Source organism: Aotus nancymaae, unplaced genomic scaffold (assembly GCF_030222135.1).
Source record: "Aotus nancymaae isolate 86718 unplaced genomic scaffold, 86718_ANA_hifiasm-v0.15.2.pri h1tg000067l, whole genome shotgun sequence".
Classification (NCBI taxonomy): domain Eukaryota; kingdom Metazoa; phylum Chordata; class Mammalia; order Primates; family Aotidae; genus Aotus; species Aotus nancymaae.
In genome coordinates, this window is record NW_026988482.1 from 8,316,102 (window position 1) to 8,333,134 (window position 17,033).

The window sequence follows — 17,033 nt, forward strand, 5'->3', positions numbered from 1 at the left end:
GTTATTGCCAGGATTGCTAGAGTTTCTCACCCAGAAAGTTGAGGGTTCTTTATCACTTCTACAGAGGGTTGAAGATCAGTAGTGCTGCTATCCCGTCATCAGCAGGGACTATTTGTGGAAAGTCCTCATCACCTATGATAAATCTAGAGAGCTGCACCACTTTTGTTTCAATTGGTTGATTTTTAGAAATTAAAAGTAGAGAGTGATTTTTATTTTCTTCAAGAGCAAGGTTTTCTGAACAGATGCAGTTGATGTGAGGGAGGAAGAGCTGGGCTTGATGCAGTCTTCTGATGTCTGTGGGCTGTATCAGACAAAAAGTTTTATATCCTGGCTGCCAGCTGGAGGATGGCAGCAAACCAGCATTCACAGGCAAGAGGTGTCATCCAAAAGTCTGGTGACCGCCCACAGTGTTTTCTATAGGGGGCTAAGAAAGAGCCTCTTCCATGAGTGATGCCAGAAGTAAGAGCTGTCAACCCTTCACCCATTTATTCATTCAACAAATACATACTGAGTGCTTGTTACGTGCCAGACACTCATCTAGTATCTAGAGATACTCACTGGAAATAATAGAGAAGAAGGTTGATAAGATTCCTATTTATGAAGTTTATATTTTTAGCGTACAGAGACAGACTAATTAAATACTAAATGAATGCCTGCATAATCATAAACCCTCATGCCACAAAGGAAATTCATGCCATAAAAATGTCAGAGGGATAACTATCAGAGAAATTTTCTGGCTCTTCCCAGGATGCTGCCCAGAAACCTGTTCTTTGAGTTGATGGGGAGAGCCCCAAATGTTTTGACAAAGGACAGAATGACACCTTTCATTTTTTCCCTGGTAGTCATACCTAGGGCTTGTCTGCCTGCCTACCTCCTGGTCATGAAGAGCTGGGGTTCTCCCAACCTGAACTCCTAGCCTTCAACAGAGGATTTTCTCTTGGTTCATGGGGTGAAGTCAAGTATGTCCATATGGCTTCCTCTTAGTTCTGTTAATGCTAGATCTCCCAGGACAGGCCTTGAAGCCAGGTTAATATCGTGCATCAAGTTGATACACAAGGTTGAAGTGTATTTTTAGAATTGCCCCCAATAGTTTTGCCTTAATTATTCAAGTAACATAATAAAAATAATAAAGGAAGTTGGTGGGCGTGGGGGCTCATGCCTGTAATCCCAGCACTTTGGGAGGCCAAGGTGGGTGGATCACCTGAGATCAGGAGTTCAAGACCAGCCTGGCCAACATGGTGAAATCTTATCTCTCCTAAAAATACCCAAAATTAGCTGGGTGTGGTGGCGGGCATCTATAATCCCAGCTGCTCAGGAGGCTGAGGCAGGAGAATCACTTTGAACCTGGGGGGCAGAGGTTGCAGTGAGCTGAGATTGCACCACTTCACTGCAGTCTGGGCAACAGAGTGAGACTCCATTTCAAAAACAAAGAAAAAATAAAGTAAGTCAAACTGATAAGAATTAATCTCTCATCAGTTTTCCTGTCAATGGTATTCAAGTCTCAACCATTTGCATTTTTTCTAGACAGTTGGGCATCATACCTTTTAGTCACAATCTGAGTACACAGATAACATTTCTATTTTGCTTTTGTCATTATAAGATTTCAAGTATTTTCTTCCCTGTGACTGTATAAATTCATACACAATTATATAAATTCTTTCAGGTGGCTACACTATAGTTTTCTTATTTCCTTATTGCTGGGTGCTTAGTTGTTAACAGATTTTCACCATGATAAATAAGTTTGACATCAAAAACTTTTATTTTGGGCAGTGTTAAGAGGAAAGCTTGTAGTGCTTAACACCTACTTAAAAAAGTTAGAAAGATATCTAATTAACAACCTAAAGGAACTAGAAAAACAATTATCCCAAAGCCAGTAGAAAAAGGAAAAAAATAACTAAAATCAGAGCAGAACTGAACAAAATTGAGACTCAAAAACCCGTAAAAAGAATCAACAAAACCAAAACTTTGTTCTTTGAAAGGATAAACAAGTTCGGTAAACCAGTAACTAGATTAACAAAGAAGAAAATAGAGCAGTTACAAATAATCACAATCAGAAATGACAAATATGACATTTCAATTGATCCACAGAAATACGAAAGCTCTTTGGAGACTATTATTAATATCTCTTCACACAAACTAGAAAATCTAGAAGAAATGGACAAATTCCTGGAAACACACACTCTTTCAAGATAGAATCAGGAAGAAATTGAAACCAGAACTTGAAACTGAATCAGTAATAAAAAAGTTAGCATTCAAAGAAAGCCCTGGATAGAGAGATTCACAGCCAGATTCTACCAGACATACGAAAAAGAGCTGGTACCAGTTCTACTGAAACTATTCCAAAAAAGTGAGGCAGACAGAGCCCTCTCTAACTCATTCTATGAAGCCAGCATTACCTTGATACCAACACCTGCAAAGACACAATAAAAAAAGAAAACCACAGGCCAACATCCCTGATGAAAATAGATGCAAAAATCCTCAACAAAATACTAGTAAACTGAATCCAGCACATCAAAAAGTTATTTCATTGTGATCAAGTAGGCTTCATTCCTGGGATGGAAGGTTGATTCTACATACACAAATTTATAAATGCGTTTCACCCATAAACAAAATTAAAAACAAAAGCCATATGATCATCTCAATAGATGTAAAAAAAGATTTTGATAAAATCCAAAATCCCTTCTTTATAAAAGCCTTCAAGAAACTAGGCATCAAAGGCACATACTTCAAAATAATAAGGATCGTCTATGACAAACCCACAGCCAGCATTATACTAAATGGGTAAAAACTGGAAGCATTCTCCTTGAGAACCGAGACAAGACAAGGACACATTCTCACTACTTCTATTCAGCATAGTATTGGAAGTGCTACCCAGAGCAATCAAACAAGAGAAAGAAATAAAAGGCATCCAAATAGGAAAAGAAGTCAAACTGTCTCTCTTTGCTGACAATATGACGCTATACCTAGAAAGCTATAAAGACACTGCCAAAAGGCTTCTGGAACTAATAAACAGTTTCAGCAAAGTTTCAGGATACAAAACCAATGTATAAAAATTCATGGCGTTTCTATACACCGGTAAGTTTCAAGCTGAGAGTCAAATCAACAACACAATCCCATTTATAATAGTAGCAACAGTTTTTTAAATACCTAGGAATACATCTAATCAAAGAAGTGAAATATCTCTCCAAGGAGAACTACAAAACCCTACCGAAAGAAGTCATGGACGACACAAACTAATGGAAAAATATGTCATGTTCATGGATTGAAAGAATCAATATCATTAAAATAGCCACACTGTGCAAAGCAATCTGTACATTCAACACTGTTCCTTTCAAGCTACCAATGTCATTTTTCACAGAACTAGAAAAAAAACTATTCTACAATTCATGTGGAACCAAAAAAGAGTACAAATAGTGAAATCAATCCTAAGCAAAAAGAACAAACTCAGAGGTATACCAGTACCTGACTTAGAATCGTACTGTAGGGATGCAGTAAGCAACAACATGGTACTGGTACAAAAACAGACACATAGACTAATTGAACGGAACAGAGAATCTAAAAATAAAGCCACATACCTTTAGTCATCTGATCTTTAACAAAGTCAACAAAAATAAGCAATGAGGAAAGAACTCCCTATTCAACAAATGGTGCTGGAATAACTGGGTAGCCATACGCAGAAGAATGAAACTAAATCCCTTCCTTATACCATATACAAAAATTAACTTACGATGAATTAAAGATTTAAATGTGAGATCTCAAACTCTAAGAATCCTAGAAGAAAACCTAGGAAACACCATTCTGGACATCAGCCTTGGGAAAGATTTTATGACTAAGTCCTTAAAAACAACTACAAAAGAAACAAAAATTGACAAATGGAACCTAATTAAACTAAAGAGCTTTTGTGCAGCAAAAGAAACTATCAACAGAGTAAACAGACAGCTTACAGAACGGAAGGAAATATCTGCAAGCTATGCATCCAACAAAGGTCTAATATCCAGAATCTATAAGAAACTTCAACAATTGAACAAGGAAAAAACAAATAACAACATTAAAAAGTGAGCAAAAGGCATGAACAGACAGTTCTCAAAAGATGCATATAAGCTACCAACAAAGGAAAAATGCTTAGCATCACTAATCATCAGAGAAATGCAAAGCAAAAGCACAGTGAGATACCATCTCACATCAGTCAGAATGGCTATTATCAAGTCAAAAAAAAAACAACAGATGCTAGAGTGGCTGCAGAGAAAAGGGAACACTTATACACGGTTGTTGGGAATGTAAATTAGTTTAACCACCATGAAAAGCAGTTTGGAGATTTCTCAGAAAACTTAAAAACAGAACTACCATTCAACTCAGCAATCTCGTTACTGGGTATATATCCAAAAGGAAATTAACATTTCTACCAAAAAGAGTCATGCACTTGTGTGTTTATTGCAGCGCTATTCACAATAACAAAGAATGGAATCAACCTAGGTGCCCATCAGTGGTGGATTGGATAAAGAAAATGTGGTGTATATACACCATGAATACTACACAGCCATGAAAAAGAACAAAGCCATGCCCTTTGCAGCAACACGGATGCAGCTGGAAGCCATTATCCTAAGCAAATTAATAATGCAGGAACAGAAAACCAAATGCCATATGTTCTCACTTACAAATGGGAGCTAAACAACGGATACCGATAGACATAAAGATGGCAATAATAAATACTGGGGACTACAAGATGGGGGAGAGAGGGGAAAGGGTTGAAAAACTATTCAGTACTTGGGTGTCAGGATCAGTCATCCCCCAAGCCTCAGCATTGTGCAATATACCCAGTTAACAAGGCTGCATACGTACTCCCGAATCTAACATAAAATTTAAAATTATTTTTTAAGAACCTTTTCTTCTTTGTGTGCATATTGCTTTATAGATCTCATATTCTTTATCTCATCAATCCTCTTTCAACTGTCATCACAACTATTTAAGGTAGAGAATCATTTTACATGTGGGGAAACTGAAATATATAGTCTTTTTCTTCTTTTGAATTATTTATTTATTTGCTCTTATTTCTTAGAAGTACAGTAGCGTGATCCACGGTCATGAGCTGTTAATTCTATGGCCTGAATACATTCTAGAAAGGTTAAATTAATTTATATGCTCTTTTGAATGTATATCAATTTAATTATAATCTGTCCAGCAATGAGCATTATCATGTAGAAAACTGCTGACCAATGTAAATTCTATAAACTAGTATCTTAATATTCTAGTTGCCTCTCTTTGGTTTTTCTCAAGATTAACCATAACTTTATATGCTTGTTAATTGTGCTTTTTATTTTATTATTTGTCTGTTTGTGTTGATTACCTCTTTATTTTGGGAGGCTTTTACTATATTAACCCTTTTTATATTTTGACTTTTCCTTTTCATTGGAGTTACGGTATTTTTCATTGTATAGGTGTCGAAATTTTCTTGGAACTGAATGTATTAAACTTTTCCTTTGCTATTTTTCTACATTGGAAACAAAGAAGAAAAAACTAAGAATATAATTATATTTTTAGCTGTTTGCTGGTTTGTTTAGAGACAGGGTCTCACTCTGTCACCTAGGCTGGTGTGCAGTGACAATTAACTCCTGGGCTCAAATGATCCTCCCTCGTCAGCCTCCTGAGTAGCTGGGACTACAGGCATGCATGCCTGGCTCATTCTTAGCTTTTTAAAATTACATTTTTATACTTATATATATATATATTTAAAGGCAAAGGATAATGGGATGTACATTTTAGAAATTTTGGAATATATGTAAAATTATAGAAAATGAAAACATGTATTATTCTTACCATTCTGGGTGTACTTTTTTCTAGTACTTTTTAACATTTTTGTTTTTTTTTGTTTGTTTGTTTTTGAGACAGAGTCTCACTCTGTCGCCCAGGCTGGAGTGCAGTGGCATGCTATCTCGGCTCACTGCAACTTCCGCCTCCCCAGGGTTCAAGCAATTCTCCTGCCTCAGCCTCCTGAGTAGCTGGGATTACAGGCACCTGCCACCGTGCCTGCTAATTTTTGTGTTTTTAGTAGAGACGAGGTTTCACCATCTTGGCCAGGCTGGTCTTGGACTCCTGACCTCGTGATCCACCCGCCTTGACCTCCCAAAGTGCTGGTATTATAGGTGTGAGCCACTGCGCCTGGCCTTTCACATGTTTTTTTAAACTTTTTTTTTTTTTCTGAATTTGGATAGTATTTACAGTTTTATAACTTATCTTTTCAGTTAAAATTATACTGATTGAGCTTTCACATATTATTAAATATTCTTTGAAAATAAATACTTTTTTGAAAATCTGTCTGAAGTTTACTTCAGGATGGACCTAACTGCTCCCGATTTATCTCTAAGCCAGCGATTAAACAATCTGATCTTCCTAGGTTGGTTCATGGTGACTGCGTCAGCTTTCTAGCACATTGCACCTTTAATAGGCTCTTCTTTCTCTTTTTTTTCCTAAGTCCTGGAGGCTTCCTGGGTTGAGACCCAGCCTAGGTTTGCAGAAGCACCTTTCCATCTTGTTAATGTTTAACCCTGCCCCTGCCGGAAAACAGCTCTCATCTCTTCTCTCATTCTTATTTTTTGCCTTTGCTGATGATTTTTGATCATCCTGAGCAAAACGGGCCTTGGTCTCCGGACCCAATAAATCTTCCCTCGCATGGAGAAGAGTACTAATTTCTGAGGACCTGGAGGGCCTGTAGCTCCTGGGGGATTTGCGAGAAGAGGTAAGGAACGCACAGAGGCATGGGCTAGCAAAGGGGTACATTCTTGAGTCAGAACTGGTGTGGCAGATGTGCTGGCAAAGAATCTCGGGATCTCAGTATCTGGCTACAGCTTTGCTGTTTTCTTTCTTTTTCTTTCTTTTTTTTTTTTTAAGAAAGAAAGAAAGAAAAAAAAGAAAAGAATGAAGAAGAGGAAGAAAAAGGAAGAGAAAGAGGGAGAGAGAACGGGAATATTGCTTTATTGCCCAGGCTAGAATGCAATCCAAAAATGGGAATTGAAAACCTCTTTTATGCCAATAATTGTGCTTAACAATGGAGACAGGAAGGAATAAGGGAAGAAAATAACAAGCAGCCAACCAATATTTCATTTAAACCTATGAAATGCTATGCAATTATTGAGGAGTGATTTTCTTGCAATTATGTAGTCACTTTTGGAATAGGTGTGATAGGGTACTGATAAGAATGTATGTTTTGTGTATTTGAAGTGGAGAGTTCTATAAATGTTTATTAAGTTTACTTGTTCCGGTTCTGAGTTCAAGTCCTGGATATCCTTGTTAATTTTCTATCTCGTTGGTCAGTCTAATATTGACAATGTGATGTTACAGTCTCCCACTATTATTGTGTGGGAGGCTAAGTCTCTTTTTAAGTCATTAAGAACTTGTCTTATGCATCTGGGTGCTCCTGTATTGGGTGCGTGTATATATAGGATCGTTAGCTCTTCTTGTTGCATTGATCCTTTTACCATTATGTAATGTCCTTCTTTGCCTCTTTTGATCTTTGTTGCTTTAAGGTCTATTTTATCAGAGGTGATAATTGCAACTCCTGCTTTTTATTTATTTATTTATGTTTGCTCTTCGTTTGGTTGGTAAATCTTCCTCTGTCCCTTTGAGTCTTTGTGTATCGTTGCATGTGAGATGGGTCTGGATACAGCGTACCGATGGGTTTTGGCTTTTTATCCAGCTAATAATATATATGAGTTTAATACTGCCATTTGATGCTAGCTGGATATATTTTTGGAAAGGCTGATACTGGTTGTTCGTTTATATGTGTAGTGCTGTTTTCTTTTTGCAAATATATTTTTGGTCCTCTTTAACTGCTGATTCAGTTTGGGTTTGGTTGAGGGGGAGGTATAGATAAATGGCTTGTCCATTTCTATAAACTATAAGATTTAAGTTATTCTGTATTTCAGTCAACCATTTTGAGTACCTACTACATGCCAAGAATGCAACTGGTACTGAGTATGTCGTGATGAGTGGGTCAGGACAGCATTTCCTTACTTTGAGCATTCATTTCTGTCGGTTCAGTGTTGGCCGGCTCTTTGTAGGTGATAGTGCAGGTTGTTGTGCTCTTCTTCTAGAAGCGTCATTATGACTGTAAAGATTCTCTGATACAATTGCATCAGTTCAATAATCTTTTATTGAGTATTCATTCTGGTCCAGGCACTGTGCTGGGTACCAGGGTTTCAGAAATGATGTCGGGAGGAGTTTTCTTTTAGCAGCAAAGTCAGGCATGAAAAGCAAGCATTACAAAGCACCGGTCGGCAGCAATGGAGAGCAGGGATAGTGTGGAAGGGGAGGTGGCCTCCACTCACCTTCAGAAGCAGAAAGGTGATGCTGTCAGAACTGACAAGCACATGGACAAAGAGAGAAAATGCAGCAGTACAGACACCTGGAGGCTTAAGAACATGGTCTGGTGTGAGTGGAAAATTCAGAGCTTGGTGTGTATTTCCAAAACATTTGTAGAGAAAAGTTTGCTATTCTTTTCCCTCGGTTGCGCCATTCAGAGAAAGCTTCTTTGGCCTCTGCCTTCTTCAAACAACTTGAGAGATGAGAAAGGGTCTTGTAGCTCTAAGTGCCTGTGTCCAGAAACTCTAGCCACCTGCTAGACTTGGAGCCTTCACAAGGGTGGTGTCAAGGGACCACATGAGCCCCGATGTGAGATTTCAGATGAGCGCCCTGAGGCCATGACAGGGTGCAGGCTGTGAAGGCTGAGGCCAGCTGATGGTTGCAGGATTGTTGTTGGACCCAGCTGTTTGGAGGAACTCTTCCTTTCTGGGAAACCACACCTTGGAGAGTAGGTACTGGGCTGCTGCTCCTTGAGCTTCCACTCCTGAGACAGTGAATCAGGCCCTTCCTGCCATCTCCTTTCATTCAGATATATCAAAGTGAAGTTCCAAGTTCACTATTTCCAAATCACTCATGCAACTTTGAAAATTACTTGTATTTTTCAAACCTCAGCATATTCAGCTATAAATGGAGCTCATAAAATCTGCTGTGCTTATCTCACAGGAGTATAGCGCGTCTGTAAAACCTTATTAATACGAAAAGTCCCAGTGAGTGGTAACACGGCGCACAGCAGGGATGGCAGGTGCAGGACTGATGGCGAAGGTGGCTTGTCTGCAACTGTCTGACAGATCAAGTTGCCTCTCTAGTGACCTTGAGTCCCACTTGGTCACACTGACGACATCTCACTGCACCTTATCGCAGATGCATGTCCTTGGGTGGAAAGAGGATGAACTTTTAGAGTCAGATAGACCTGGGCTGGAATTCTGGTTCTGGAACTGACTTGCTATTGACACTGGAGAAACCCTATAACCTTGCTAAGCCTCAGTTTTTTCATTTCCTAAAATAGGGTTGTCAATATCTCTATCATAGTGTTGTCGTAAAGGTTCAATGAGATTTTCCAAGGAAAGTGACTACCATGTAGTAGGCCCTCCCTAAATTCGACCTTCCTTCTTCTCTTTAGTTCCTCTTCAGCTGTCATATGGTCATGTGATTAGCTGTGTTAGGCGTCTGCAGAAATTGAATTCCTTAGTTTCTGGTAATACAGCAAGCTTCCCACCCCTGACTTCATGATCTTATATCTGAATTCTTCTTCCTCTATGTACATTTAATCATTTACACAACTTCAGCAGCCCAAGGTAGAAGCCCGTTGTTCCCAGAGCCACTGGTTCCTGAGGTCTGGGCTGGAGGAAGTGCTGCTTTGTTTGGTACTGCCAATGGATTCCAGGAATGAGCTGGATGTCAGTTCATGAAGGAGTTCCCAGGGAAGACCCTGGAGCTCAAGTCTGCTGAGTCGTGGCTGTGGCTTCATGCTGTCGTCTTCACTGTCCTCCATCACCTCCACGTGGTCCCCATGCTGTGCAGGTGCTTTCCTCTCTCTGTTCAGAATACCGCCTATGCCTTTTTGCTTACCTAGTTCAAATCCAATTAGCGACATCCCCTTGTTTGGTCCTCCTAACACTGCAAATCACATAAGGCAGAGATAATTATTCTAAAAAACTCAGGGGCCGAAATATTAGCTGACCTGCCCAAGATCACCAAGAATGGGGGTGAGAACCCAGGTTTCGTGAATACCCGATCCAGCACTCGCACTACCTTATACTGATATCCTTAGGAGCAGGATCCATGGGAAGGGACCTCAGTCCCCTGGTGGGTTACCAAAACCCCTGAGGTGACTGCTTTGAATTATTATTATAAATAAACCCAGTGATTAGGGAAAGAATGTAATGTTTTCCAAAAGATACGGACATTGTTTGAGTTCAAAGTGCTTCCAGTTTCCATTCAGTTACACAATAAATTCTGGGAAAACAAAGTAGGTGTTTACCCAGAAATAAAGAGGACTACGCAGTCTCTGTTTGCTCAGTGGACTCTGGTGTCAGAACTTTCTGCAGTTCTGTACGTGTTGCAGGGGAAAGGACGTGGGTTGTGGAGTCAAGTACGTTTGGATTTGAACCTCGGGGCAACCATCTCCTCGGCTCTGTGATCTCGGGCACTTACTCTGAGAGCCTCAGGTTGCTAATCCATGAAATGCAGATTATAACACCTTTGAAATGAACGCTGCACGGGTTAGGAGATGCCCTTCATATTAGACTATGATATGCCTGGTGCCCCTGGAGTTGCGTCTCATGGTGGCCCTGGTTATGCTGAAGTTAAGTGAAATAACATGTAGCATGCTTAATGAATCTTTGTATTCATTTCCTTAGTTGGCTGCATGTCTGCTCTCTTACCTATATATCCTAACCTCTATCGTGAGGTGAGTCAGCTTCCTGTCTCAGTGGCACTCTTCTTGCAGGGCAGCGCATGGAACTGAATATTTTGTGGTGGAGCTAAGCCTTCATATTCTCACGCAGGAGTCCAACATCACAGCCCTTAGGGAGATGCATCAAAAATCTATGGCATCGTCTATAACGAGGAGTCTTTTTCTGGCTATGTTGAAAGGGTGTTGGGCCACTTGATATTTTAGAAACCTTAGGTTTGGTGATGTAAAACAGTCAGCCTGCTCTTTTTTATTCTATTTTTTTCCCCAAACATGCATGGTTTCCCTTAACAGATAAGGACCTAGGAACCGAATGATTTGTAAGGTGTGGTTTAACTCAGAGTGCAGTCAGGGAGGTAGACCAAGGCAACCAGAAACTAAGATTCAGTGTAGAGAAAGTAATGGTGGGAGGACATATAAAGCGTTCACGGCTGAAGAGGAAGAAGGGAGTGTCTGAGGGACTGCTGTCTACATTCAAAGCCCAAATTGAGGCTGACTTTTGTCGAGAGTTGCTGAACAGGTTGCATAGGTGGGTAGGAGGTAGATCAGGGCTGGAATTCACCTCACTTGAAATCGATCGCTCAGCCCATCGCTCCACCTCATGCCACGTTGGGTTTTCTTTACATCATTTTGTTTTTTTCCTTGTTTCACTTTTTTTAGGCTTGTTTTCCTGCTCGGAACAAAGTGGCTTCCCTGAACACATCTTCATTATGATTCACACCAACTTGAAGAAAAAGTTCAGCTGCTGTGTCCTGGTCTTTCTTCTGTTTGCTATCATCTGTGTGTGGAAGGAAAAGAAGAAAGGGAGTTACTATGATTCCCTTAAATTGCAAACCAAAGAAATCCAGGGGCTGAAGAGTCTGGGGAAATTGGCCATGAGGTCTGATTCCCAGTCTGTATCCTCAAGCAGCACCCAGGACCCCCACAGGGGCAGTCAGACCCTTGGCAGTTTCAGAGGCCCAGCCAAGGCCAAACCAGAGGCCTCCTTCCAGGTGTGGAACAAGGACAGCTCTTCCAAAAACCTTATCCCTAGACTGCAAAAGATCTGGAGGAATTACCTAAACATGAACAAGTACAGAGTGTCCTACAAGGGGCCAGGACCCGGCGTCAAGTTCAGTGCAGAGGCCCTGCTCTGCCACCTCCGGGACCACGTGAACGTATCCATGGTAGAGGCCACAGATTTTCCCTTCAATACCTCTGAATGGGAGGGTTACCTGCCCAAGGAGAGCATTAAGACCAAGGCTGGGCCTTGGGGCAGGTGTGCTGTTGTCTCATCAGCAGGATCTCTGAAGTCCTCCCAACTAGGCAGAGAAATAGGTATGTTCTAGGGTGTTAAGGTTGTTCTGTGAATGGCAGTACTGATTGGGACTGGATGGGCATATTGATGGTGTTGGAGACAGGGGCCCAAGTCTGGCTCAGTGGACCAGTGAAGTGAGCCCAGGGCAGTGTCTCTTTCAGAGTCACAAGTGACACAGAGGGAGTTGAACAGATGATGCTCTACAACCTGGCATCTTTATCAATTAGAAGAGCTTCATTATTGTTTCCTTCTATTTTTAGTTGATATATAATAATTATATATATTTATAGGGATACTTTGATACATGTATTCAATGTATAATGATCCAATCAGGGTAATTAGAATACCTATCACCTCGAACACTTATTGTTTCTTTGTGTTGGGAACAGAATAGTTTTATTTTGATCTGTTTTAAATTTTGGTATTCTTCAGAAGATTTCATTTGAATAGAGAGTTCTGCTGCTACCAATAATCAAAAGCCTACAATTGACCTTTGGAAAGTTCTGAAGCATAGACCTCTACATATTTCCAGGTTCTGAAATTCTGTTGTTTTACCTGATTAATGCAGGACTGTTTTGGCCTCAGCTACCTGGGTAATTTTCAGCTTTTCTCTTTGAAAAGATTTAATTCTGTCAATAATTCTTAACTGAGGGCTATGGACCAACTTCAGAGGGTCATGAATCCCTGCAATTGCATGCAAAATATCTGTGGATTCAGTGTGCATAATGTGTGTGTATGTGTACAAGTGTGTCGGTGCATTTTTCCACGAAGGGAGTTTGCAGATTGAAGTTTATTCTCCAAGGGATCTGTGACCCAAAAAGGTTTCAGAATCACTGGTCACAATATATTAATTTGCTTTTCTTGAAATCCTTTGTAGTGAATCGAGATAGAAACTCTCTCCATGTTTGTAAACCTGTGTGACAGGGAGCCTTATTTCTCTTATGCTGAATGTGTTTTCCATTATTTTGAAATGAATCAGCTAAAGAAAGCAAAGCACAGGAAGTTTTGCTCCTCCGTCAGGCTGGAGGTACTGGAGCAGGTGAGGTCATACGTCTCCTTTTTTATTTCCTTCAGTTGACTGCCAGGAAAAACGGTCTAAAACCAAGCACAGGCTCTCAAAGAAGAAAAGTAGGCCCAAATTGGATTCTCTAGAGCAGAAAGAAATGGTGAGATCACAGTTTCTACCTCCCCGAATAGGCAGTACTAACTCATAAAAGCCGCCCCGCTGGCCAGCCCCACCCCAACTTTTGCTTCTGCTTTTTTGGTTTTTCTTGGACTTTGTTGTCAAGAAACTAAATGTGATTGGTTTTTGTTCATCCATAATGGAACTAAATTTCTTTCTTTCTTCTCCATTTTTGCTGCATAAAGGTAGTGTTTGAGGTATCTTAGGTATTAGCTGATCCTTCTTCTGCATGTCAAGTTAACATTACCTGCCTGGCTGAAATTGTACTGAAGTTTGAGACAGGGCCTGATACCTCTGTGAATTGGAATCACAGCTTTAATTTTATGCACTCCTTAAAGGTTTGGAGTGATTTAAGTAAACATTAATAAAAATACTATTTTTCTATAGACTGCAGTTTCAACTTCAAAATAAGGATTTCCACGGAAGGACTTTGATCTTGAGATGTAATAAAAATTGCATGTTAGACTTCAAATATTCTGCTGTTATAGGGTATATATCCTCTTGGCATTTTGTCTAACAAATATTTTAAGACATTCATTCATTCATGTATTCTTTTATTTATTCATGGATTCATCAACAATACAAAATAAGAGCTTAGAACACTAAAGGGAAGGGGAAGGGAAAGGCCCTTTGTTGAAGCCTCTGAGTTGCAGGCAGCGTGCCAGGCCCTTACACTTCCTACTGTGTGTAGAATTTGTTGAGTCTATTCCCAACTATTGAATGGATCAGATTATTTCAAATGATTTGCTTTTACAAATAACATTGCTAACAAGGGTTTTCTGCAGATACCTTAGGTGACCACTGTTGACATTCAGCAGGGAAATATCCCCAGAAGTGAGGCTAGAAGACGCGAGTAAGAGACATTGTATGACCTTTTTTGTCCATAGCAAGATTTTTTAACAGAGAGAGTGTAATAACATACTCTGCCTCTAGCAGTCTCACAGACCAGCCAATGGTGGGCTCAGTCATTTTCAATGATTTCTGATAGTTTACTCATACATGTTAAGTAGCTTAGATTTGCTGGAATTTTCATGTCAAACAGTAGCATAATTTTAAAACACTGTCATCCATAGAAGTGATGCTTATCACACATCTGCTGTGCTCCTAACATGCCTTGCTCTTTTAATCCTCCCAGAAATCCTGTGAGGTTGGTAAGATTATTGGTCCCATTTTGTTGGAGAGCTAAATGTGGAGGCTCCAGTGGTTACACAACTGGCTAATAGCAGACTGGGGTTTGAAAGCAGAGGGCTTGCTTCAAAGACCCCACTCTTAGTCCCTCTGCTGTTGTGCCTCATAGTAACTGTAGCTTCATCATAAAATTTGGTGTGATTATTCTTTTGTTATAAAAAGTTTCTTATATTCTTTTTTTTTCTTATATTCTTGTCTATTAGCTTTCCTAAAGAAAAAGAGAAGGGTATTCTGAATTAAGACAAGGGCAAGAAGCAAGGAGAATTGTTTTGTTCATTCAACAAATACTGATTGAACCCTTCTCATGCCTGGCTATCCTTTGGGTCTCAGCTGTGTCTTTCTCTTGACTGAAGGTTTCAGATTCTGCCAGGAGGCCCCCTCAGTCTTGGTTCTGCTCTCTTCCTTTTTCTTTCAGGACTGTGAGATCCAAGGGAAGGAGCAGAGCAAGGTTGGAATATTGACTCCCTCAGGCTCATTCTTGCCGACTGGAGGTTGGCAATAGCTGTGTTCCTCTCCTAGAGGCAACAACTCCCGACAGGCGTCCCTCCTCAGCTCCGGGTCTCTGCTCATCATCCCACAGTAGACCTGGGGTAGTCTTGACTCTCTGCGGTCATCAGCCCTGGGGACTTTAGCCTATTCCATGTTGATTTCTTTAGACTGTACCTCAAGTTGGTAAACAGTTCTTTTATGAATCTCTCAGTTACTCCATTTGAGCTTCTCATCTCTTTTCTACTGGGATTCTCACCAGTAATTTATTCATCTGTGAAATGGGAAAGCTAAGTGAAGTTTCTGATGGACCTGTGTTTCTCATACAATTACTACTAATTCCTGTCAAACCAGTGACTGATTCTGACAAAATGTCTGGCAATTCTGGGTTGTGTAAAGATATATCTCCTGCTCCAAGTGTACTTCAGTGTACCTGCCCTGTGAGATGATAACAGTTTGGACTATGTACTTTTCAGGTAATTTTCAAACCATTTTGATGAAATTTTGCCCTATGAGTGAGGATAGGGTGGTGATGTTTTCATGAATGAGATTTCTGCATTCCTGAGGTTTAGTACATACACTGGAACTGAAATAGAGAGGATTTCATCCTTAATTCTGTGGACATCTTCTTTCTTTTCTTTGTTTCTTTCTTTTTTTTTTTTTGTGCTTTTCCTGAGATGGAGTTTTGCTCTGTTGCCCAGGCTAGAGTGCAGTGGTGCAATCTTGGCTCACTGCAATCTCCACCTCTCGGTTTCAAGCAATTCTCCTGCCTCAGGCTCCCGAGTAGCTGGGACTACAGGTGCACACCACCATGCCTGGCTAGGTTTTGTATTTTTAGTAGAGACGAGGTTTCACCATGCTGGCCAGGCTGGCCTTGAACTCCTGACCTTGTGATTCAGCTGCTTCGGCATCACAAAGTGCTGGGATTACAGGTGATGAGCCACCGTGCCCGGCCTGCACAGCCTCTTTCTAAATCATGTTATATTGAACCAAATGCCCTCACTTCCCCAAATCCTATCTATGTGGATAAAGAATGACCCAAAACAACCCAAATAGAACAATAGAGGATTCAACTGACCCCCAGATCCAGTACAGATTTCAGTGATGAGCCCCACACTTGACCAGGTAAGATGGAAAGAAGCTCTCATAGGATCGTAGGGTTGGGATGGCTCCTTAAAGTCTTCAGTTCTCTCCTTCACCAGTTTGGTCAATGTTGGATAGAGAAGCTTTTCCAAGTCTTCCAAACACTGCTTAGACAGTTGCAAAGACAAGGAGCCAGAGCCCAGGAAGCTTTTAGGGTTTTCAAGGTGGTCTGTTTGATTTTGACTGGATTTAGAACATTGTTTCTGACTATGGCAGAAAGAAAGAAAGAGAGAGAAAAAGAAAGAAAGTCAGTTTAGCTCTGTGACCTCCTCTTCCTTTTCTGCCACACCAGGTCTTGTGACTCTTCCCTGGGCCTAAATGGAACACCTGGGGGTTGTCTTGGATGTCATAGTTAAATCCTGTCCATTTGCTGAGCACTGCATGCTTTTCAGAGTACTATGGGGTCCTTTGCACTTGTGGGAAACGCTGAACATATGGTAGTATTTTCGCTTTTCTGACAGAGATAGAAATAAAATCTGATGATACCAAGAGAAAATTTGGTTTGTTGCTTTGATAACTGGAGTAGCTATTCCACTATAAGTAGCACACTGGCTTTGTTCACGTTTCTGCTGTGCCCAGGCACAAATGAGTGTCTTCGAATGGGTTTCAGGAATGCCACAGTATGGATCCCTTCAGCCCTTATGGTGGCTGGCAGGCAGGTGGTCATCTCTGCTTAGGAGCTTTACCCGAGCACCACATAAATACTGCCATTTCGCGCTGTGGATCATGATGGGGTAAAGATTGGGAAGCATTATTCCGTTGCTCCCTTCCCCGCCTCCTGCCTGTTTATTTTTCTGCATATTGCCAGTGCTCATCACCTCTTTTCTGTTTCTTTATGGTTTATAGATGATCACGATGCAGTCCTGAGGTTTAATGGGGCACCCACAGCCAACTTCCAACAAGATGTGGGCACAAAAACTACCATTCGCCTGATGAACTCTCAGGTAAAATTTCTTCTGTGCAGATAT

The 17,033-nt window shown here is 40.6% G+C and overlaps 1 protein-coding gene across 8 annotated transcripts in view; it reads left to right on the forward strand.

Moving 5' to 3' along the window:
• ST6GAL1 (ST6 beta-galactoside alpha-2,6-sialyltransferase 1) overlaps positions 1 to 17,033 on the forward strand; it is a 188,928-nt gene that overhangs the window by 140,180 nt on the left and 31,715 nt on the right. For 7 of the 8 annotated variants that reach the window (XM_064366912.1, XM_064366913.1, XM_012470847.2 and 4 more), the window contains 2 exons: positions 11,429 to 12,085; positions 16,912 to 17,009. In XM_064366912.1, coding sequence (XP_064222982.1) covers positions 11,479 to 12,085; positions 16,912 to 17,009 — 705 coding nt within the window. In that variant the 5' untranslated portion in view covers positions 11,429 to 11,478. Of the gene's footprint in view, positions 1 to 6,177; positions 6,734 to 11,428; positions 12,086 to 16,911; positions 17,010 to 17,033 lie in introns of those variants that run through there. The other variant, XM_012470851.3, reaches the window with a different exon arrangement.